At 38.6% G+C, this 24,732-nt stretch overlaps 1 protein-coding gene across 1 annotated transcript; it reads left to right on the top strand.

Moving 5' to 3' along the window:
- The first annotated feature begins 18,086 nt into the window (after positions 1-18,086).
- On the top strand, positions 18,087-18,912 carry LOC131784726 (uncharacterized). Its single transcript, XM_059101550.2, has one exon. The coding sequence runs from the start codon at positions 18,087-18,089 to the stop codon at positions 18,801-18,803; it is 717 nt and encodes a 238-aa protein (XP_058957533.1). The 3' UTR covers positions 18,804-18,912.
- Positions 18,913-24,732: the final 5,820 nt, after the last annotated feature.

The raw sequence follows: 24,732 nt of genomic DNA on the forward strand, positions 1-24,732 counted from the left end.
CATGGTAGGCGATCAGACCACCGTCTTATTGAGACAAGTCCCGTATCGACCGCTCCTGACAGGAACGTATTCGTACGACGCTCCCATCATTCAATACGTAAAATTACGCAATCCCCATATCGAGGAGATAGAAACGGAGATAAGTGAGACAGATATGAATCAATTGGTTCAGTTCTCACAAGGTGCAACGATACTCACAGTTCACTTTAGAAAGGCTGAACATCATGTGCAATAGAGATGAAAGGGGTCCCGCTGAACTTCACTATCAAAGTTCCATATGTCCTCATCCATACTACAAGTTACACGTAGACGAGCGTGAAAAGACCCTTTGACCGTCCATTCTCTTCTTTCACATCTTGGGTTTCGAATCTGGACGCGGATTTTCTGAAGAACTAAGGCACAGGGTTGTTTCCAAGGTCAGAGAATACGAGGACATTTGGTTATTTCTAAACGTATTACAACAGGTGTACAAGCGAAAAAAAGATATTCCCCCGCGTTATTATGGGGATCCTCAAAGCACTAGCAACTACCTAATGTTTTGCGATGAAGACATCCAAGACCCCGTATCGGAGCAACTAAAACACTATGCCTGCCCAAAAGGAGCCCACAAACAACTTCATCTTTTCACTCATTGGTTCGAGTACGTGGATTTGGGAAAGGAATTACAAGCCAAGGGACACACTCTAAGGGACGTCATGATTACTTACACAAACTGGAGAGAACGATACCAAAAAACTGTCCCGTTATTAGTTGGCGACATGGAGGCTTGGACCCATGTGAAATATTCTCCCACGTGGTACAGTCTAGTAGCTAAAAACAGACACATAAAACGCGACGTTCCAGATTCTTAGAGCCACGATGGAATGCAAACGTTTGCATCGTGTAGTAAGAATACGTGATTAAGAGTATTTCAATACCAAGAGCGAACATGATAGATGGAATATTTGAACGCATCCCGAGGACCCACCGAGGACCGAATCAAGCGCATACAAGACAAGTACGAAAAGAAATATTAAACCTATCGTGAGAGAGGGGGTAAGATAAATAGAAACGATTGGGCACACGCTACACACGCAACAGTAAGACCAGAACCGTGTTGCATCATGTAACTTTTATTACACTTTGATTTTACACGTCCATTCTTCTAATCGTATCTTGATAATGTACTCCTCCTTCTCATCGATGTCCTTCAATAACCTGTTTTTTAAAAATAAAAAAATGTTACATTAAAAATGGCATTATGATTTTTGTGTAAAATTAAATAAATGATAATCACCGTTGCACCAAAGCTTGCAATCTCGTTTTCATGACTTCCATGGTCGTTTTCACGATGGAATGAAGTACCACACGGAAATGATTGTTCAGGGAGTCCACAAATAACACATAAAGCACAACCATCTGTAAAGATAAAAAAGCATACCTCTTTCATTTTCAATAGTTTTTTCAAGTGTCTCTTTTTCTTGCAACTATGTCTCCTATTTTCACGGACCTTTTTACATTTCCGTTCTTCGTTCAAGAGTCTTGCGTGTCTCGCTCCTTTCTTATTTTCCTGCAAGAGGTGTACCAGTTCCATGACGTTCGTGGTAATGGGACGCTCCGGGTGCTTTTCGCCTTCTGCCAATAATATAAGGGTTTCTTCTACCACGTCCTGATCGTAACCCAAAAGATAGTACGTGTTCTCGTTCTCCATGATGGGTGTAAACAAATTTTGGCGAGGGGTGCGCGCCGTTTGTTTTTTATAATCTATGACACGTGATTCTCTTAGGGGGTACCCGCGTCACCGGAGAGAACAATACCTTTCCTATTTTTAACACGGCGTCGTATCAAGGGTCGTTTCCCATATATGATAGGACGCGGAGAGAACAATACCCTTCCTAATTTTACATGGCGTCGTCTCAAAGGTCGTTTCCCATATATGGTAGGACGCGGAGAGAACGATACCCGTCCTATTTTTTAGATGGCGTCGTATCAAGGGTCATTTCCCATACATGGTAGGATGCGGAGAGAACAATACCCTTCCTATTTTTAGATGGCGTTGTATCAAGCGTCGTCTCTTCGTGTCACTACTATAAAAAAGGACTGTCGCACGTCTATTGGATCTCATTTTAGTCTTTCCCTTGGTCGCGTAAGGATGGTCACCAGCTTACCGTTTCCAGTCCTTTCCAAAGAGCAGATCCGACTACGGATGAACCTTGAAAGATGTCCATTGGAAATCAAATTGATCATCTTGCTCCAAGTCATACAAAACAAGATTGATATGTTTCAAACATGGGACGAAGTGAGTATGCTTTTTTATCGAAAAGTATTTTTTTTCCCAAGTAAATCATTGGTTTGTTTGTTTGTTTTTTTTCAGTTGACCTATTTCACTGATGCGTTACCGCCCAAAGAACGAAACAGTATAATCCGCAAGTGGACCAATCACATGATTGACAAAAAATGCAAGCAGTGCAAAAAAGTACACAGGCATTTGGTAAGTTTTTTGTTTTGTCATTTTTTTATTTAACATTAATTAGTACCTTCTAAGACTCGCCTTTTTTTTTTTGCACCCCCTAAGACGTGTTCCTGCGAGGCGTGTACATGACATAAAATCCTTGATATTTTTCCTAGCTGGATCTTGTATCTTTCTTGCCTAAGGTATGTTCTTTTTGTTTTTGTTTTTTAAGTCCCAAACTTGTGCAAGATTGAATCTCGTTCGCGAGCTGTGGAGACATTGTTATCTCATAAAATATTATCCTCGCCACATTCCTTGTTGGGTATTCAGGTCAGTTTTTTAATCTATAGTTCAATCAGGTTGTTCACCTCCATGACCTCTATGGGTGCGCCTCTCTTCACAGAAACCATTGTATATGTAGAGGTTGTAAATATTATCGGGACTATGATATGGTGCTTCCTTGGTGGCTTTTCCTCATGAATTGGTGATTTTTTATTTTCACAGGAACGTTCCATAAGGTATCATTTTTTCTCTTTCCCACAGCATACAAGATATGCAGATTACGGCATTTATCCCCATTGTACTTGTTTCTTGTGAGAGTATGTTGAGATTCACGGGTGTAGGCCAATCCATTGTTATCTCTAAAACCCAATCAAAACCAATAGGTTTTTTGTCAAAATTTTTTGTCAAAATTTGTTTTAGAAATATGTATCGGGATCATGGTTCTTCTGTGAATGCATATCATGCTGTGTCTATAGAGCCCGCTCGATACAATGGACACCTTAGGGTGAGTGTTTGGTTTTTTTCCCCAGTTAGAAATTAATAGATGTCCCTGTCAAACATGTAACACTCGTAAACTAGAAGGAAAGTTTTTACCTCCCTCTTGGTTCGTAGAGATTTATTGAGGGTGAGTTTAGAAGAACCATGATCCTTATCGTGTCGCATACATTATTTTAAAATGAATTTTTTGCTCTCTTTAGTTACTGCAAGCCATGCTACAAATTATGTCAGCGGTCTCTTTCTACTTTGCTAGGCGTCAAGTTTTTTAATTGCCATAAACATTGTAATAAATATTTTAATAAACATTATTTAATCTTGTACGCATGCGTAAAGAATTACGTATCACACATACCACAACCCCCGAAACCAGTTACCATTCCCCTTTCAAGTAAAAAAAAAACAAAAAAATCAAGAAAAAAACAAGAAAAAAACAAAAACAAAAAAAAAAAAAAAAAAAAAAAAAAAAAAACAAAAAAAACAAAAAAAAAAACAAAAAAAACCAAAAAAAAAACCAAAAACAAGAACTACGCATGCGCATTTTTTTAGGTTACCTCATGGATCGGAAAGATCGAAACGTGACATATATATATTCATTCGAACCCATCCATTTTTAGGTTGTCAGGGTGATAGCAATGACGTCATAGGATCAAAAATCAATACTCCTAACTAGAATTCATGACGTCATAGGTCAGGTTGTTGTGGTGATAATGATGACGTCATAGGATCAAAAAGTCAATACTCCTCACTAGAACTGATGACGTCATAGGTCAGGCTGTTATGGTGATGGGGATGACGTCATAGGATAAAAAAATCAATTCTCCTCACTAGAATTGATGACGTCATCATTTACGTCATAGGTCAGGTTGGGAGAATTCGAAAAAATCAGCCCTGAGTGAGCGGATACCACTACTCTTAGATATTTATGACCAATCCTGGTAACAGTCCAACAGACTGACCCACAGATTGATTGCTACATTTAATCTTCCAATAATAATGATGTAACTAAAGCTATAACGTAATCCATTTATTTGTTGTAGTGAATGGTTGTTATGAAGAGCTCCCTAAACCTGGGTAAGTCTCCGAGATTTGGGCAGCAAACTTCAAGGTAAATGCTTTCAGGCAAAAAAAAAAGCTTATGTTATTCAGTTTATAGCTGTTTTATAATTTGAGTTTTAGAGGCATATCTGACCATCAAATACAATGTGAAGAGATTTTTTTTAGAGTTTTAAATCATTTCTTACATGGTTACCGATATCAATTGAAAGTACTTGAACTGCTTTAGTGGTCACGCACTTTTAAAATTCAAATGTTCACCATAGCCTTACCTCAATTTAACATTAAAAACATAATACAAGATAAGTATAAAGGACGTGATTGTCATGAAAACCTTAAAGTTAAATTTGTGTTTCCTTTTTGGGTGGTTGAGTTATCAAAAGGTAGAGGTGTCTACTTATATGTGGATCATATTAACACAGCAAAGAGTAAAAACAGCCCAACTTCAGCAGCATGTTTTCTGCTCAGCTGCTTTTATAAAAATTCTGAACTAGAGGGCAAGAATTTGACTGGAGCAAATGCCAAAGAGGCTTAAATGCTGACATTGTTTCCTCCATTTTGGGTGAGTACATAGCATTTAGTGTTTTTGTCATTTTATTACTGTTGGGAATCAGAATGTACATGTTGAACAACATGTGCAAGTTTCCAAGACTTTCTTTGAGATCACCCATATAGAAAACTGAGGAAAACTCAGAGTAAGGATTCTTAAGTTCCTTTAATCTAAGTGATCTTGAATTACTTATTGTGGTCTGAGTCTTTCCAAAGTTACACAACCTTGTTTCCATGCACAAGTCCAGTAAATTAAGTTCTTTTGTTTCTTTAATTTTTTTCAGATTTTCCAATAAAGCAAGGGGGAGAGGCATCTGCAGTCAAGCAAGCCCTAAGAAACAAAACGTGTTCTTTAACCACAAGAGAAAGTGGTTGGCAACCTACCGGGAAAGTGAACGATTCAATTGATTGAATGAAGATTTAATATGTTATGATTGAATACTCAGTAGATAGACTATTTTCTAATAGGATTTGCATGAGGCTCGCTTACTGCTATAGTTATTAATTATTACATTTTTTGACGAGCAATTTTATATTGGCTTTGATCCCAACTAGAGACATTGTAAGAGACATTGCTGATTTCCATGAAATTTGTTTTCTGTTGTACATTATTGAATGATGAGGTCCATTTCATACACATTTTTCATTTTAAAACAATGAATAGTGTTTGTTGAGTATCCCAACATTGCGAGAGTCATTTCTGATTTGCATGGAATTCATTGCCGTAATTTATAAAATAATCCAACAGTGGATTTCATTGTAACATGTTTTTGGCATTAAAAAAAATTAAGAAACAGTCTTTCATCATACAAAATTTAGGTTATTTGTCATGGTCAGTTGCACCAAATGAATTAAAGACATGAATTTCATACTTAAGTTTGAATGCTAATCATATGAACTAGCAGTTGCATGCCTGTCAGTTATACGTATTATATAACCTAGCTGTAGCCATTCATTTATATCTTGAATACATTCTAAGTAAACTTAAAGTATACTGTACTTGTCACTTTGCCCCTAGTGGTTTTACAGATCACTTTGCCTCTTGTGGTTTCACAGATCACAAGGTGATACCGAGACTAGAGTTGTAGTCAACTTCAACACTAGAAAAACAATTTCTCATATACACTTTTATTCCTGCTAGCTCTCATGCATTGTGCGCAAGTTTCACGCCCGCAGAGCAAAGAAATTGATCTCATGTGTTGAGGGCAATTTCTTACGCCTGACTTGGAAATCTGGTTGACTTGTTCTTTAGCACACTAACAACCAACTGTTTCTACTCTGTCTCTGATAGGAGGTTAAAATTTTACCGATAGCAATTGAATTCAATCGGCAGAATTGCAAACTCGTGGAATAGGAAGTGGAAAATTTCCATCAAAGACAGCTTTGGCTTTCTGACGGATTTCATGCTCAGTATCTTTGCGTATCTGTAATAGAGACTGTTTTCTAGTTTAGTGTTAACTAGAATATATATGATTTCCCAAGTTGTCTCCTGTTCAGATCAAATGAATAAACAAACTCCTTGAGGAGCATGGTGACTTCCTCTCAGCACTGAATGACATGAATTGTAAAAGAGAAGTTCAATTTATATTTGCATAAAATGAAATTTATCTCATTATATTTTCTATATATTTGCTGCAGCCAACCAATTCTCCATTGACAATGCAGCAGCAACCTTGTATCCGGATGATGCCCTAAGAGAATTGAGGCCAGGGTGGTTTCCATCATCTTATTCAGAAATGAAGACCACCACACTGCACTGAGTACGCGGTCAATTTTGGAGTTGGCAAATAATGAAACAAAGTATTTTGATGACAATTATCTGCAATCTCTAGTGAGCGCACATGCTGTCGTCAGAAATTTGCTGCCAAGTTCTGTCCACTTCATCTCAAGGAATCTTTCATGCTACTGGAAGGAAGTACTAAGAACTATCCGACTGAATTCTGAGGCAAAAAGTACATCTCATCTGGTACCCCTTAAGGACATTCTGCCATCCTGTTGGGTGTGATGGTATGACTGTTCCTCAGCTATGCTACTTCATCGAGGTCCTTTTGAATCAGGTCCATGAAACAACATTGTAAGCGAAACATATGTTTCTGGTTACCACTCTGAAATGCTACATAACCCGCCAAGTCTTTAGACAGACTAATCCACCATTCACTTCTAAATCTTTGAAAGATAGACCACCAAGCTTCAATCTGTTGGTTTGATGTTGAGGTCCCACATCCAAGGCTTCCAAGTCCAGAAAACTGGTCCTGGTCTTGCCCAAGGAAGACTGATTCCAAACTGGCAATAACACCATTTTTAGTTCCACAGTCAGTCTCTACTAGCCTGGGGCATCCTCCAACTTCTTTAACACACTCATTGAGGAAATAAGGATGCACTCTTTAAGATTGTTATAATTAGTTAACTTTGGACCTCTTGGTAATGAAATTGCCTGGTTTGAAAGTATTCCAGACACAATACATGTGTACAACCAAATCTTTACCATAGTTAGAGCTGTGAAAATCTGAAGAGTAAAATGAGCTCATGAGAACAACTACAACGAAGACTTCATCCAATGTAACACTCACAGACCTACTACTACTACCGAAGCTAACGACAATGCAACTCCTGTGACCACAGCAACTATACCATACATAAAAGGCATATCTGAGAACATCTCACACATCCTACAACCATTCAATATCCGCATCGCTCACAAACCATTACCACACTACATCAGTTACTGACTATCGTCAAAGACAAAGACGAACCGAGGAACAGACAAGGAGCAGTATATAAGATCAATTGCTCCGACTGCCACACCTCCTACATCAGTGAAACTGGATACAAACCAACCAATCATGACCGACCAATCATGACTGACATATGCCACTTGAGTCTTACAGCTAATAGCATCATGGCAAAACTGACCGGACTAGGTACATTCGACTGACAACAACCTTTCACTTGACTCTGATGATGACTTCTGCTCAGGTTGTCGAAATGTCAGTCACCTTACCAAGAACAGTCCTTCTCAGTACTACACTCACCTGGACGATCAAACTACAATATTACATATTACCCTTGGGTTCAAACCATATACTGTATTATAAAGGATAGCTTAATAGCATAAGATGAATACAAATAGACAGAAAATGACTTGGTTGTTATGTTTGAAGGCTTTTGTTGCAAATTTCCCCAAGCAATGTTGCTAAGGAGGATTTTTTAATTCTTAACCTCATTTCCATGTTAACAAATTTCTGACATGCATGGTTCTCCTCACCAGAAGTTAATTTGGATTGTCCCTATATCAGAAAATGTTAGTCTTAGGGTCATAAGTGTTGTGGCAAAGTTTAATGCTTTTATCATTAATTTAAACAATTTTGGTTGATATCTGCTGAACAAAAATGGGACAACACCTCACAACTCGGAATACTCCTTCCAATAGGCCAAAATCACACCACTTGCCACTAAGCAAAACCCAATAAGTGGAAATTCTCAACAGCACGAAAGAATGGGAAAGTGTGGTGGTGACAGCAAAGATGACCCAGTTGAAAAAATCTTTGCGATAAAACATTTCTTAAAATCATTTCAAGATTAAAGTTTAGTTCCATTCTCCTTGTTGTCTACAACAGAGGCTTTCAATGCAGAATGTGCCAAGTTGCGCTCTATATTTAGTCACCATGACTATCCAATGAGTGTTATTGATTCTGCTATCAAAAAGTTTCTTTTTCTAAATTCCTCAGCGAACAAAGCAGAAAGAAACAATGATGATAGTAGCACAGTAAGAATTAGTCTTCCTTTTAAAGATCAAGTGGCCACTAATGCGGTTCGTAAGCGGTTACGCGATCTTAGCCATAAGATTGGCCCTACTTTGCAACCAGTTTTCGTGAGCAAGAAATTGGGGCAAGACCTCAGACCCAAAGAAATCAAGCCGTCAATTGTTAATAAGCAGTGTGTTGTTTACAATTTTTCATGTGATCTGTGCAATGCAGATTATGTCGGGTATACAGCCCAACACCTTCATCAACGCATTGCTGAGCACAAAAATTCGGCAATCGGTAGACATTTCTTAGAAGCTCATGGTAACAACAACCTTTTGAGAGAAAGCCAATTCACGGTTTTAAGAAAGTGCCAGAGCAAATTTGATTGCTTAGTATTTGAAATGCTCTTCATTAAGAAACTTAAGCCCAATTTAAATATTCAGACAGACTTTGTCTAAGTTAAGTCCTAGAATGTTTGATAGAACAGTCTAGAACCCGAGGTCATATAGCCATGACCTTCTTGTATAAGAACATTCTGGAACGTTCTATTTCTTATGTAATTACTCAGATTTAGAAACCATGTTAATCTTAATTTATTTCTTTAGAGAAGTTTCTACATCCTTGGACTTTATGTGTATAAGAACATTGGTTTCGTCAAAAAAACTCAGAGAAGTGTGAAGATGCTTATTGCTGTAAAGTCGAGAAGTCGACTATGTGGAAATAAATCAGTTTGTTGCTCTTACTGACGATACTGAGTTTTGTCTAGGAACAACCCTGCTCTACATCAACACTCGTAACAGCACGTTTATTTACTTTATTTTGAGATTTTGGTACTCACACTGAGGAGATAACCTGTACTTTAGGTGGCACACTTATGGGGGCAATGTAACCCAGTGTTTTCTTGTAGTAGACACTGAGACATTTTCTTTGATTAAAGATACTAAAGTTGTGACAGAGTAAGATCTTGTCAGTTTGTGGTAGTGCACTGTCATGTATCTTACTATGCTTTTCAAAACTTTTAGTACTTTGTGGAAGCTCTAAGCAAGGGAACCTTTATTCAAGATTTTAGCACTCACACTGAGGAAGTAGACTTGAAAGGCTCAGGTTTGTAAGTGGAGCTAAAGTATTAAGACTGTCTTATTTTTAACACTTACAAATGACGGTAATCCTTGGTCTTATAACTAAACTTCCGTTTGTTTGTTACATTGAAATGAAAAAAAGGTTAATAAAAACACAACTTGTTCCAAAAAATATCTTAATAATGTAGCCAGTTGAAAAATGGCCACAGCAGTTTAAAAATGAACTTACACACAGGAAAACAAATTTCTTGCCACAGATATTTCACTGAACAATTGCAAAGGGACCTCTCATGACAATTTTTTCTCAGTTCACATTTTTGTTTCTTGCTGTTTAACAGATGTTAAAGCTGACATGGAATCTCGTCTTATCACCAGTTACGATGGTTACACTGCCCCCGCATAACATTCTTTGCTGTTAGCGTCACTCTGAGATGGATCAACACAATAACACGTAATGGCGGCTGTGTCTTTGATAGTCCCAGTAAGTCTGTACTTTCTTGGCGTATTTTGCACACATTTACTCTGGCCAGATGTATATTTCGCTGGCAGAGTCATCAGTGAATCTAATGGCTTCGAAACTCGGCCGACTCTCGCTTCATTTAACGTGAATTTGGTGATATTCTTCGACATTCGTCGCCACATGGCTATCCGCCATATTGGATTTTACAAACCATCAACCGCTTACTTTGCAGCAAGGATCAAGCGATATTCGAACTCAGAGTCGACTTTTCAGCTGGAAAGGTTAGCAGTCAGTGGCGATATTTCACCAAATCCAGGGCCTGATAAATGCAGCACATGCTTAAGATCTATCGCTCGTAATCATCGTGTATTATGCTGTGCTTCATGTTCAAGTGAGTACCACATTAAATGTGGTGGTGTGAAGCCTTTCGAGTACAAACGCATGCAGCAGTTTGCAAACCAAGTTTGGATCTGCCCAATGTGTATTTCTAGACATTTAATGGAACAGCTACCATTCTATGATGTGAGCAATTATATTACTGAATCGTTGGCAATTTCGGAGGAGGTAGTGGAGACTGACTTGGAACAGGAGGACGCTACACTGATGATTGACCCACTTCAAACTGCCAGACAAAAGAATGGCAAGGATTTATTGGTGTGTCATTTAAATATAAACAGTATCCAGAATAAATTTGAGGAATTGAAGGATATTATTCTCAAATCAACTGTGCAAATTATGGCTGTAAGTGAGACAAAAATTGATGGATCGTACCCAGATTGTCAGTTTCTCATACCGGGTTATTATTTACACCGGAATGATAGGAAGAAAGGAGGTGGTGGAGTTCTCATGTTTGTTTCTTCCAAGATACAATCTAAGAGGATATCCATTGAAAGGAAATACAAAACAATCGAGCCTCTGGCACTAGAGATTGGCCTTAAATCAAGAAATGCAATAGTCGTGGCTATCTATAGGCCACCAAAGAAAGTCACTGGAAGTTATCAACTATTGCTAGAAGAAGAACTGAGCCATATTTCCAACTGGGCTGGATTGCAGTACTCAACTGTTATAATGACTGGTGACTTGAATTTGAATAGGCTTAAGCCAGATAGCACTGAGGGTAAACTACTGCTTGACCTTGAAGTGGAACAGGGATTTGACTGTATGATAACCACACCTACAAGGATACAAATGCAAGGATCAATTACTACACACAGTCTGATAGATGTTATTCTCACCAACCAACCACAATTGTTTGGTGACTGTGGAGTATATAACCCAGAGATCAGTGATCATGCACTTGTATATGGGTTCTTGAATGAGAAGGTAAAACCTCAAAAAGGCAAGATTGTTAAATTTAGATCATTTAAACATCTTGACGCAGAAAAGTATAAGGACGAACTGATGCAGGCTCCCTGGCATGTAGGTGAAATTTTTGATACTGCTGATGATAAGACCAGTTTTTTGGAAACATTGTTATCTAGTATTGTTGATGAGCATCTTCCGGAAAAGAAAATGAGAGTGAGGACTCAAGATGTCCCTTATATGACAAACGAATGGAAAAAAGCCATTAGGGCTAAGAGAAGAGCAGCAAAGAAATATCTGAAGGTGCAAAACAGAGAGAATTGGGAGGCTAAACGTAAAGCAAGAAACGAGGCCACTAGACTCAGGAGAAAGGCGATAAGGGAGTATTGGAAAGATCAAACTACTAAATTGAAATGTAAGCCTGGTGAGTTCTATAAAACATTTATGCCCTTCTTGAGTGAAAAGAGGAATAAGGGTACCACTAATGAGTTGAGCTTAAACATTGAAGGAGCGATAAGTCATGATCAAAGTAAGATTGCAAATCATCTATGTCACTATTTTTCTACCATTGCTGATGGTATTGGTGACACAGAAGGCATTACTGACTCTTCTTTTGTGACTCATTCAAGTGTTCGGAATATCACAGAGAATATGATAGGCCATCAAGACTTCCAGTTTCGGAATCTGGAGATACTTGAGGTGGAGACCGCACTGGAAAGTATTAACCCCAGAAAGAGTACTGGTTGGGATGGTGTCCCCCCAAAGCATTTAAGCTGGGTGCTAGAGAACTATCAGGGCCTCTGACAGCATTATACAATTCATGTATAACATTGGGTGAGTGGCCTGCGGTGTGGAAGAAAGGAGAGTGGACACCAGTATTTAAGAAAGAGGACCCCCATGAGAAAAAGAACTATAGGCCCATAACTGTACAAGTTACTATAAATAAGATTTTTGAACAGTTACTTAGTAAACAGCTTAATTATAGTTTCAATGATAAATTATGTGATAAACTGACAGCCTACAGGAAAAATCATAGCTGCGAAACAGCTCTACTGGCTATGACAGAGAATTGGAAGATATCTTTAGATGAACATAAAGTGGTAGGTGTTCTTTCTACGGACATGAGTAAAGCCTTTGATTCCCTCTACTATCCACTCACACTTGCTAAATTAAAGGCTTATGGTATTCGGGGGAACAGTCTAAAATTGTTGGACTCCTACTTCACTGATCGGTACAATAGGGTGAAGTTGGGATCCACAGTGAGTGAGTGGGAGAGGGGGTCAAGGGGATGTCCACAGGGCTCCGCATTTGGACCATTGATATGGAACATGTTCCAAAATGATCTGACATACAGTGTAAATTCTAATTCTAATATCAATATGTATGCAGACGACCACCAGTTCCATGCTGCAGGCAGTAATGTTACTGAGGTGCATGATAAGTTAATAGCAAGTGCCGAATTAGCCTCCAGATGGTATAGATCGAATTTCTTAAAAGGGAACTATGACAAGTATCAGACAATGACACTTGGGAATAAAAATAATGATATGGATAGTATTATAATTGATGACAATGAAGTTAAATCTACCAAGTGTTTAAAACTTCTTGGGGTATATATAGACAATAGGCTTCAATTTGATGAACACATTGCTAACATTTGTAAGAGGAGTAGCCAGCGTGTTGGAGTCCTGATGAGGCTCAGGAATATGATACCAACAGACACCAAGCTGAAGTTGTTTAAGGCAGCCATTCTTCCGTATTTAACATACAGCCATCTTGTCTGGCATTTTTGTAGGGCGAGTGATACTAGAAAATTGGAACGTATTCAAGAAAGGGCACTTAGGGCAGTTTACTGTGATAAGGGGAGTAGTTATGATAAATTATTAGACATGGCTAACCTAAGTACACTGCAGAACAGAAGACTACAGGACATAGCCATTCTTATGTATAAGGTAAAGAACAATTTATCTCCTAATTACATATGTAGCCTTTTTCAAATTCCACAACTTAGGTACACACTGCGTAATAATGATTTTGGTATACCTAGATTTAATACTGTCACTTTTGGAAAACATTCGCTTAGATATATGGGACCCAAAATATGGGCAATTGTACCAAGAAATGTAAGAGAACTGACATCCATATCATCTTTTAAATGTAACATACGTAGAATAGACCTTGTTTCTAAATTGACTGATAGTAAATGTGAAAACTGCCTTTTATGTAAGACTTAGGTTAGATTTTAAATTGTACATATATATTGTTTTATTTTTAAATTTCTCAAATTTTTAGGTAGTATTTAGTGTCCCCAGTTAGTGGTTGTATAACTGCTATTTTAGATTTGACACATAAATAAAGGTTGTTGTTGTTGTTGTTGTTGTTGTTGTCTTGTTGGGTGGCAGAGAGTGTTGGAGGAGTTTTCTGTTTATTTCAAGAAGCTGTGCAAGTCATGCAAAAAGTCTCTACCCACAGAAGAGGATGCACTTGCATCTTACATTGCTAACAAACTGGAATTGGTGAGGACGGTAAATTTCTATCAGAAAATCAATTGGGGTTCCTGCAAGGATACTAAAAGTGCCTTCTGAGTAAATTCATGATTTGAAGACCATTATTGAATGTAGAGTACTGTTGTTTTAGCCTGTGTGTAGTTGTAAGTTCTTGTTTGTTCAATTATTTATTTCTTTGTCTAGTTGATATTTAAAACATTATAGCATATGCTGTGACTAGCTTGCAATTGACTTCACACTTTCCAATAACATAAATTGCCAATCTGATACATGTAAATTACAACCAAATACTAGACCACTATAGTAGAGGTGTTGCTGTTTACTGTATTGAAAAGCCTTTTGTTTGATACAGTGCTAACTTCATTTACTTCAATGCTGTATTTTAACATATTCTCTCAAAATTTAATCCCAGGTCTGAAGAGAATGGGGGGGAATTGCCATGGTAACAAGAGAAAAAGTGTTTAAAGAGACGGAGCAAAGAGAGATTGACCTGTTTCATGTCAAGGTATGTTTTTTATATTGCCCTATGTAATATCCAGTCCAGTATTCCGAGATTTGCAACATAGTTCAGTTCGCACATGCGCATAGCAACACTTTGCATTACCACGTTGTCAGCTCGAGTCGGAGAAGTTTGTTCTATTAAAGCATTGTTTATACTGAGAAGACCAGTGGTTGTTACACTGGCGACGAGGATACCACACTAGATTAAGCACAAAGAAGAAAGAAGAAAGCTAGAGAAACCAAGCCAGAGAGTTTTGAAGCCCAGCGAGAGAGGCTAACAAGACAAACACGTCAACGCTTGAATCAATTGATCGACAAACATGCCCGACACCGAAGAAGCAACCGGCGGCACCGCACCAACAGCACCAGTACAAGTTTTCACAGCGACGAGAAATCTCAAATCTCAACCATTCAACCTGGGAGATGACCCAATCGGCACAGGTAAAGCGTGGGACGACTGGCTCGAAGAAATCGAGCGCGAATTCAGATATTTCAAGATTACGGAACCCCTCGACAAGAAAGATGCACTCATCATTTATGGCGGGAAGGAAATCGCTTGTCTGGAGAAAAGCTTACCGAACCCAACGGATGGCGGTAATGACTATGAGAAACTGAGGAAAAAGCTGAACGACTACTTCAAACCCAAGAAGAATAAATACCACGCAAGATATGTATTCCTCAAAATGAGACCAGCACATGGCGAAACAACGAACGCGTACGCTGCACGTTTAAGAGAGAAAGCCAACGACTGCGAATTTGAAGCAAATTGCGATGAAAAAGCAACCATGTGGATACTGTGGACAAACAGGCACACACGAGGAAGGCAAAAACTGTCCAGCATATGGGAGGAAATGTATGAAATGCCAGAAGTTTAACCACTTCAGCTCAGTATGCAAGTTCAGAGGACCTCCCAACAGCAAGAAAAGCCATGGGCACAAACACAGTCGAAAACCACCAGAAACCTCGAGGGACAAGCACCGTGTCAAGCGAACCACAGAAGAAGATGCTGATAACTCAACAAGTTCTGATGACGAATTTTTCTGCCAAGCTGTACGTCATCTTAAGCAGGTGAAGAAAATCAAAACAGATAACGAGAGCAGAACTCTGTCAGTGAAGATAGAAGATGTTGATGTTAGAGTTGAGCCGGACAGTGGTGCAGAGGTGAATGTTATGGACGAACACCAATTCAAGGCATTGGCAAATCGATCAAGCGTAAAGCCAACACTACATCCAAGCAGAGTGAAGCTGAGTACCTTACAAAGTGAGCTTCCCGTGAAAGGAGAATTCACAGCGACCATAAGGAACCAGACCTACAGAGCAGTCGCAAGATTTGTTGTGGTCAGGGGTAGAATCAATTCCCCACCGCTCATCAGCAAAGACACCCTCAAAGAGCTAGGTATGCTACAGATCCGCGAAGATGGCTCTTTCACCGAGACCAATGACCTGAGAATCCAGGAAGAGTTGCCAGACATCAAGAGTGTCAAGCAAGCTGTAATACTCAATCCTGAAATCAAAGCAATCACTGATCGATACAGCGATGTATTCAAGGGCATTGGGAAGATACAAGACATCAAGAATGGAAAAGAGTTCTATGCTAAATTCAGCATGAGACCAGAAGCTGCTCCTGTAGCCCAGAAACCAAGACCAGTCGCATATTATTTGCAAGATCCCTTAAAGAAATGGCTTGAACAGTGTGTAGAAGAGGAGATATTTGAAGAGGTGCCTGAAGGTGAACCAGTAACATGGTGCTCTCCATTAGTAGTTCAGCCAAAGCCAAAGTTCAGCAGCGTAGATAAGGAAGACCTGGAACCACACATGATTAGGGCCAGCGTGGACCTCAGGATACCCAACCAATTCATGGAGAGACACAGGATAACCCAAGGAACAGTTGTTGAGTACTTTATGTACAAGTTCCACGACTGTACCATCTTCTCCAAATTTGACATGAAGCAGGGGTACCACCAACTGCTTCTCGATCCAGAATCCAGAAAAGTCGCTACCTTCAGCACACCATGGGGGAACATGCGACCAAAACGTCTAATCTTTGGAGCAAAAGTATCGCAAGATCTCTTTGATGAAGCTATCTACCGAATTTTCAGAGACATACCAAGGTGCCTCAACCAGCGCGATGATATCCTGATAGGAGGGAAAGACATAGAAGAACACAACAAAACATTGGAAGCCGTTCTGCAGAGAGCAACAGATTTTGGTGTCACTTTCAACCCTGAGAAGTGCCAACTCGGAGTGGAAGAGATAGAGTTCTATGGGCACAAGTTCACGAAGAACGGATTAAAACCAAACCCAGAGAAGGTCAGAGCCGTGAAGGAAAGCAGCCCACCAGAATCGAAAGAAGCTGTGCGAAGCTTTCTTGGCATGACTGGGTATTTATCAAAGTTCATCCCCAAATACGCATCACTAACCGCACCTTTGAGACAGCTGACCCACAAAGATACGAAGTTCAAATGGGGAGCAGAAGAGAATGAAGCATTTGAGAAGCTCAAAGCAAGCATAACAAGTGAAAGCACAATGGCGTACTTCAACCCAGCCAAAGCTATTGTTGTGAGAGTTGAAGCCAGCTACCATGAAGGACTATCAGCCGGATTATTCCAGGACACAGGCAATGGCCTACAGCCAGTCCACTTCATTAGCCACAGCATGACTGACACCGGGAAAAGATACAGTCAGACAGAGAAAGATGCCCTCTCCATACATTAGCATTTACCTTCTGGGAGCGCCAAAATTCAAGATCATCACAGCTCACAAACCATTACTTCCATTGTTTAACAAGGCAGCCATGCGACTTCCACCAAGAATAGAAAAATGGGTAATGGGAATGCAAGATGTCGACTTTGAGCTAATCTATGAACCTGGAAAGGATGAAGCCGATCCACTTGACTTCCTGTCGAGACACCCTTTGCCAGAAACTGGAAAGGATACCATAGAGAAAGTGATCAAGTACACGGTGACAGCCGAACATGCTGTTGTTGTAGATCACATCAAGGAAGAAACTCTCAAAGACACCCAGCTTCAGAAACTTTCCATCAGAATACTCACTGGAGATTGGGAACAACACAAGAAGGACCCAGACATTGCACCATTTTATAGTGTACAGAATGAGTTGTACGTAGTCAATGACCTAATCTTCAGGATGAATCAGATCATTGTCCCAACAAGCCTACAGAGAAAGGTCATCAAGGCAGCACATCACCTGGGACACCTAGGAATGACAAAAACAAAGCAGATGTTAAGAGCAAAGTATTGGTTTCCAACCATGAACAATATGGTAGAGCAGATCATCGGTCAATGTTACGAATGTCAGGTAACCACGAAGCAGCACAGACAGGAACCCATCAAAGTCACAGACATATCAAAGAAACCCTGGGATGTCATATCTGTAGACTTCAGCGGACCCTATCCTGACGGTCATTATAACCTAGTGGCCATTGACAAGAGAACAAGATACCCTGAAGTCATGAAGACTCACGCGACAGCATTCCAGCTGACAATGGAAAAGCTCAAAACCATGTTTGCCACTCATGGACAGACAGACAGCTACAAAGCGATAATGGACCACCATTTAACTCCAGAGAATTTGCCGAGTTTGCCAAAACAGAGGGATTCCACCATCACCGAGTTACCCCAGAACACGCACGTGCTAACCGAGAGGCGGAAAGCTTCATGAAACTACTGAATAAGACTGAGCAGATCGCTTGTCTCAATGGGGGAAAAAGCAGTGTAGCTGTTCAAGAGATGCTAACAGGCTATCGCTCAACACCGCATCCTGCTACTGGCGTGCCACCATATGAAGCCCTAATGAAGAGAAAGATCAGAACCAAACTAGATCACCAAGCGAGGGAGTGCAATGAGAATCCCCGTGACACAGCCATCGATAAGCAGGATGAAAAATACAAAGATAAGATCCAACAGAATGCCGAGAACAGGAACACCAAAGAGCACAATTTCTTAGTCGGAGATCATGTCCTGTTGAAACAGAAAAAGAGAAACAAATGGTCTACCGCATTTGAACCAGCATTCTACAGAGTAACTCGGATAGACAGATCAAGCATTGCAGCAAAAAGGATCACAGATGGATGCGAAGTGTACCGTGACGGAAGCCAGTTCAAGATTGCTAACTCACTGATCCAGGAAAATACCAGCGAAGAAAATGAAGACCAGGAAGAACAAAAGAACCAAGAGGATTGGAGAGAGAAGATTCTACTGAATGCCAACCCTCACTCAGTCCAGGAGGAGACTAAGGAAAGCAGCGCAAAGGAAGCAGCTAAAACCAACACCAGTGACAAAGCGGACCAGAGCAAACAATCTATGCCAACAGCTGCGACCAGACCAAGGTGTGATCGAAAACGTCCAGAGTATTTGAAAGACTTTGTCACCTAAAGACTGTACTTTAACTGTACCTAACATGGAACAGAAAGGACTGTGCTTTAAAATAGCATGCCTAGTCTAAGTTAGGACACATGTTTTAAGTTGCGTTGTTTTTCACTTAAGGAAGAGACTATCTCGGAAGAAAAGGAGAAATGTAATATCCAGTCCAGTATTCCGAGATTTGCAACATAGTTCAGTTCGCACATGCGCATTAGCAACACTTTGCATTACCACGTTGTCAGCTCGAGTCGGAGAAGTTTGTTCTATTAAAGCATTGTTTATACTGAGAAGACCAGCGGTTGTTACACCCTAGTCATCCATTGTCATCAGTTACTTGTTCAGATGATGAATAGAGTCTATTTCTATTTTTTATTGGAAATTAGCAATCAGGAGTACTTGGTGAAACATGTGTACTATAATCTTTAATTTTACTGCAGGGAATTACAAGCAATCTCTTGTCCACAAAGGTAAAAACATTTTGCAAAACACTAAAAAGCAAGAGTCACATGCAATCATATCAACTCTTCTTCCAATAGAAAATTTATGCTTTTATACCACCAGGACAACATATAAATTCATGCTTTTATACCACCAGGACAACATATAAATTTTGTACATTTACTATATGCCCAATCTATTTGAAAAGCATCCTCAAATATTTAGAGGTGGTTGGTATAGAAGTGAAATTTTAAGAGTTGTAAAACTAAATTAACTGTTTTATTACCCCATATCATTAGAGTTATGCTGTGTTTCCACTGCCACCCACACTGGGTAGGATAGAGAATTTGGAAATGGACCTTGAGACTTTAGAGGATGGAAAGGAAGTGAATGATTGTGTGGTGGACTTGTTTTTGATGTAAGAGTTGCTTAAGGCTTATGGCCAACTTGCCTTAAGCATTCTATAATGATGGGATATTTTCAGTAACATCTTATCTTGTTATCATGAATCACTCCACCAAAGACAATTTCCAAGAGATTTTAGATACAAGAAAATTTTTTCTCTCTTAAAATCACTGATATCTTAAGATGTTTAAAAAAAAACCGGGCACAGGTTACGCAACAAGGTAGAGAAGAAGACTCTTGTAGGTATATCATCTTGATTTCTAAACTTACATTAATTTTATAAACTTCAGAGGTCTAAGGTATCATTTGTAGAATCAACCTTTATTCATGATTAAGAAAGACAGTGACTGACTTTCTGATACGTATTTGAAGATATCAAACTACTTTAATGTATTAATTCAAGGAATCTTTCTTCTTAAGCTATGCTGCCTCCAAACTTGACAAAGAATTGTTCAACAAGTGCCACATATTCAGTTCCTTTTTTTTCTCCAAGCTATCTCAAAGAGTACAGATAAGAGGAATCTCTGTTTCACCATGGTAAATGTGTACCATCTCTTCCAGTTTCTTATGAATATAAGTCATCCAAAGTAGCTTACGAGTACTAACTTCTTAGACTGTATTATTTTGACTGAACAAGCTCATCATGTAGTTTGGCTTGGCAAAATTATTTTTTGTACTTGTATTTATCTGTGGTGTGTGTCTTTGAGCTGGTAACCTTTCTTGTGGAGACAGTAACTATATGTTCATAGATGGTCATCTGGAAACTGGGACTTGAATAATGGGAGGAAAAGAGTGAAGACCACTTATTGTTCCATCAATTTGATCTCAATTCTTACCCTCTTTGCAGTCCCACGGACTGGCATGCAAGTGCCTCACGGTTTGCTAGAAATGTAGACGTTTTCCAAAAGATGTTTGTCCTAATACCTGTCTGCAAAAGGTACTAAGATTAAGGAAAGAACAGTCATGAAAATTATCGTTTTTTGAGTCTTCGAGGTTATCTCAGACCTTTAAAAGCAAACTTAAAATAAAGCGTACAAGTGAAAAAGGAGTCACTTAAAGAATGAAAAAGGTTCGAGAAATCTGGAACCAACAGTAATTCATGACGTGACTAACGATGACCATCTTCCATTAATTATTAAAAGAAGATGCTCGACAATCACTGTTCTTTCCTTAATCTGATGGATTTCATAAATAGCAAAAAAGCTGGCAACTTTGCTGATTTCAGTATACCCACAGTTTCAGAACAGGAAGTTTTAGAAATCATTAAATCACTCCCATCAAATGTTGCAACTGGACTTGATGGAATCAGCTCTTCTTTGTTAAAATTAATCGCTCCTGCTGTTACTCCAAGTCTAGCAAAAGTGATTACCAGCAGCATAATTAACAACATCTGCCCAGCTCAACTCAAACTGGCTCATGTCACTCCGATTTACAAACAGGGGAGTAAAACAAATCTTGTCAATTAAAGACCTAAATCAGTCCTCCCTGTCAATTCTAAGATTCTTGAGAAACATATCTGCAAATACTTCATTGATTTTCACACTAATCACAATTTACTATACAAATGCCAATCAGGTTTTACAGCTAACCACTCCTGCAAACCATCCTTATCAAAATTGCAGATGAATGGCTAGCAACAATGGATAAAGGCCTCTTTACTGGTGTTATGATTGATCTGCACAAAGCTTTTGACATTGTAGACCATAAACTACTGCTCAAGAAACTTCAAGTATATGGCTTGAACACTAACTCCCTCAAATGGTTCCAAAGTTACCTCAGCAGAAGGTATCAAAAGGTATGTGTTAATGGTAAACTATCTGAACCACTCAGTATTCACTATGGTGTACTGCAAGGGAGTATAATACTGGCATTTATGCCGATGACTCGAACCTTTATGCATCTGCACTTACCTTAGCTGAAGTCGAGGAGAAAATTAAACTTGACATTGATGCAGTATCGATGTGGGCAAAGGAAAATAAAATGAAAATGCATCCAGCAAAGACAAAGTACAGTATAACCTAGACCAGACAAAAAATTGCAAATTCAGCAAAACAATCTCTTGACCTTTCAGTTGATGGCATGCAACTCACTAAGGTTGAGTCAGAACGTGTCTTAGGAGTGTATATTGATAGTCAACTCATCTGGAATGAACACATCGACACACTGCGTCGAAAACTACTTCAAGGAATTGCAATTTTAGCAAGAGCTTGGAAATATATATCAACCAAATATCAATTGCTTCTCTACAACGCAAGTATCAAACTGCTCTTTAATTATTGCTGAACTGTTTGGAGCAACTGTAGCCAAACAAACTTGGATGAACTGTTTAAACTTCAAAAATGCTGTGCACAATTTATTTTGGATAGTCCTCGGGATGCACGATCTTATGATAATTTTAAAAAGCTTAAGTGGCTACCGGTTGATCAACTTTTCGAGCTCAATAAATTCCACCTTTTAAAGAAAGTTATTTATGGAAAAGCACCAAAATACTTAATTGCAACTTTGGACTCCAGTTTGAATGCAAGTACTCTACATTATACCGCTTACCCAAACGCAGAACTGAAGCATAAGGAGAACATTCTTTTATTCTACTATTACAGAACTAAATGCTCTTAACTTACAACCAACCACCTCTATTAGCTTAATGAAGACAACACTGACTAATAGCACTGCCTCAAACTATACAGTGGACAATTTTAAAGTTAAAAAGTTATTCTGATTTTTAAAAATCTGTGCTTTTTAAATATCATTGTAGATTGGATTCCTTTTTTGCCAATGTTTTCTTTTTTTCAACCTCTAGAATTTTTAAGAACTTTTATGATAGTTACTATTTGTAAATAGGCTTTTTATCATGATTGTTGTAATTTTATTATTATCAATTTTGCTTTTAGAAGGCCACTAGGGAGGGAGAATACAAGAATTTTAAAGGTCTTTTATTATGATTACTATTTGTAAATAGGCTTGTTATCATCATTTTTGTAGTTTATTATCAATTTTGTTTTTAAAGGACCACAAGGGAGATCATTTCAAAGTAATTGGTGTCACCCTGTTAAAGTGCCTATGACAAGAGACTATTTTTTGTAAATATTTAGTTTATCATATGTACAAACCAATTCTGATTGAAGAAAAATTTCAAAAAGCCCAAAACACGTTTTTTTGGGCCCTGAAGTGCTCTTATTCTGTCTTAAAAGTGTCCCATGGACTGGTAACGAAGTAGCAGATTTTTTTTTTAATGGTTGCCCTGTGCTTTTTAAATATGCCGATGATTCCACTATTCTTTCGCCTATCACTAGGAATAGTGACCCGTCTGCCGACTTAGTAGGACAGTTCTTAACATGGTGTAAAGACAATAGAATGGTCTGCAACCCTTGCAAATGTAAAGAGCTGGTTGTTAGAAAGAAAAATCATAATGTACTCTACTCTCCAATTAATAATATTCCCCAATGTAATAGCTTCGTTTTATTAGGAGTAACTTTACAGAGTGATGGAAAATTTGATGAGCATGTAAGAACTAAGCTTGTCAAAGCAAACAAGTGTTTACACGTCCTACGAACATTGAGAAAGGAACATTACTCTCAGGCAGAGATTGATCATCTTTTTATATCGATTGTTTTGGCTAATTTTAGCTATGCACTTTCAGTCTATGGGGCATCTGAGTCCGATCTTACGGTTGTACAAAAATTTTTAGACCGATGTCATGAACGCGGTTTTATCTCATTCCCAGTTTTTATCAAGAACCTTTTAAACAAACAAGACAGAAATATTTTGAAGAAACTAAAATCAACGGATTGCCACCCCCTGAAAGATATCATTCCTGTCCAAAAGACATATCTACACAATCTCAGGAAAAAAGGCTGCGCGCGCCCGAAAATTAATACACAGCGCTTTATGAACACATTTGTAAATAGGTTGATATTTAAGCTCCATTTATTGTAATGATATACTTTTTAATTCATAATATGTATGTAGATTTCTGTAGTTTTTTCAATTCATTGTAACATAAGATATGTAGTTTTATCTTATGATGGAATAAAGACATATTATTAGCAAGTGACGACGTAGAAAACTGTGAAAACTCTCAGTTGACACTTACAAATCTCTCACATCTCTTGTAATTTTGTATCTCTTGTAATTTTGTATCAATCATCGTGGAAATGCTCTTGAATTTATGACCAATAACAATGTATACTTACCTTCATCAAGTTCTACCAAGAGTTGTGATACATCATACTCAAGTAGCAAAGAAGAAATGGAAGTTGAGAGCATGATTCAGCCCTATGAATGAGAACCGCAGGCATCAAACGAAGATTTCAATGAAGACTAAGACGGTTTCTCACCTGCGGTTTTCAGGTCAAGACTAGAACAAAAAACTCCCGTTACTGAATTAGTTTGTTGCATTTGTGTTTTGTTCTCTATGGCAAAATCATGTTAAGAATGGGAGTGTTCATTTCTATTGCCATAACGTTTCATTCTTTTGCACTGAGTGTGGCGAAGGTTCCCCTCGCTCAGTGCTCTAAAGTTTCGTTGCTGTAGAACAATTCTCTTAGCAAACCAAAAGCCAACTTTTGACAAAAAAATCAGCTGTATCACAAGGCACGATGATTTTTTGCCAAGAAGTCATAGGGCACTTTCACTGTAAGTTGCTCCTTTCCTCAGAGAGTGCAAAGGCAGAGGCTATTGTCATCGAGCTGGTCAAACAGAGAGTGAGTTTATAGTAATCTGATTCAAGTTAATCTCAAAAAGTGATTTTAGTAAAGAAAAACTTCTTTAGTTTAAGTGCAGCATTGCTACATGACCCATCTCGCCTAATGAGTAAATGAATAATTCATATGCATCGACTTTCACACAGCACTTGATCTTACTACCATCTAATTCAATAAAACTGGTATTTCTTTATTTACCTTATTGCAGTACTGTTATCACAATGACTTTGCTGCTGTTGCTTCTTTTAGTTTCTTATGAGCAGGGAGAATTGATGGTTTGTGGGATAGATTTTCAGAAACCTAGGAAAAGAGAATACACAGTTGCTTTGAGCTTGTGTTTATTTCAGCATCCGCCAGAGGTTTCGCACTGTTCACGCAATAGGATATTGGTCAGT

This window comes from Pocillopora verrucosa, chromosome 9, assembly GCF_036669915.1.
Source record: "Pocillopora verrucosa isolate sample1 chromosome 9, ASM3666991v2, whole genome shotgun sequence".
Taxonomy (NCBI): domain Eukaryota; kingdom Metazoa; phylum Cnidaria; class Anthozoa; order Scleractinia; family Pocilloporidae; genus Pocillopora; species Pocillopora verrucosa.

Bases quoted from the DNA above. Each gene is read 5' to 3' on its own strand.
- LOC131784726 (XM_059101550.2), top strand. From the start codon at position 18,087: ATGAAACTACTGAATAAGACTGAGCAGATCGCTTGTCTCAATGGGGGA.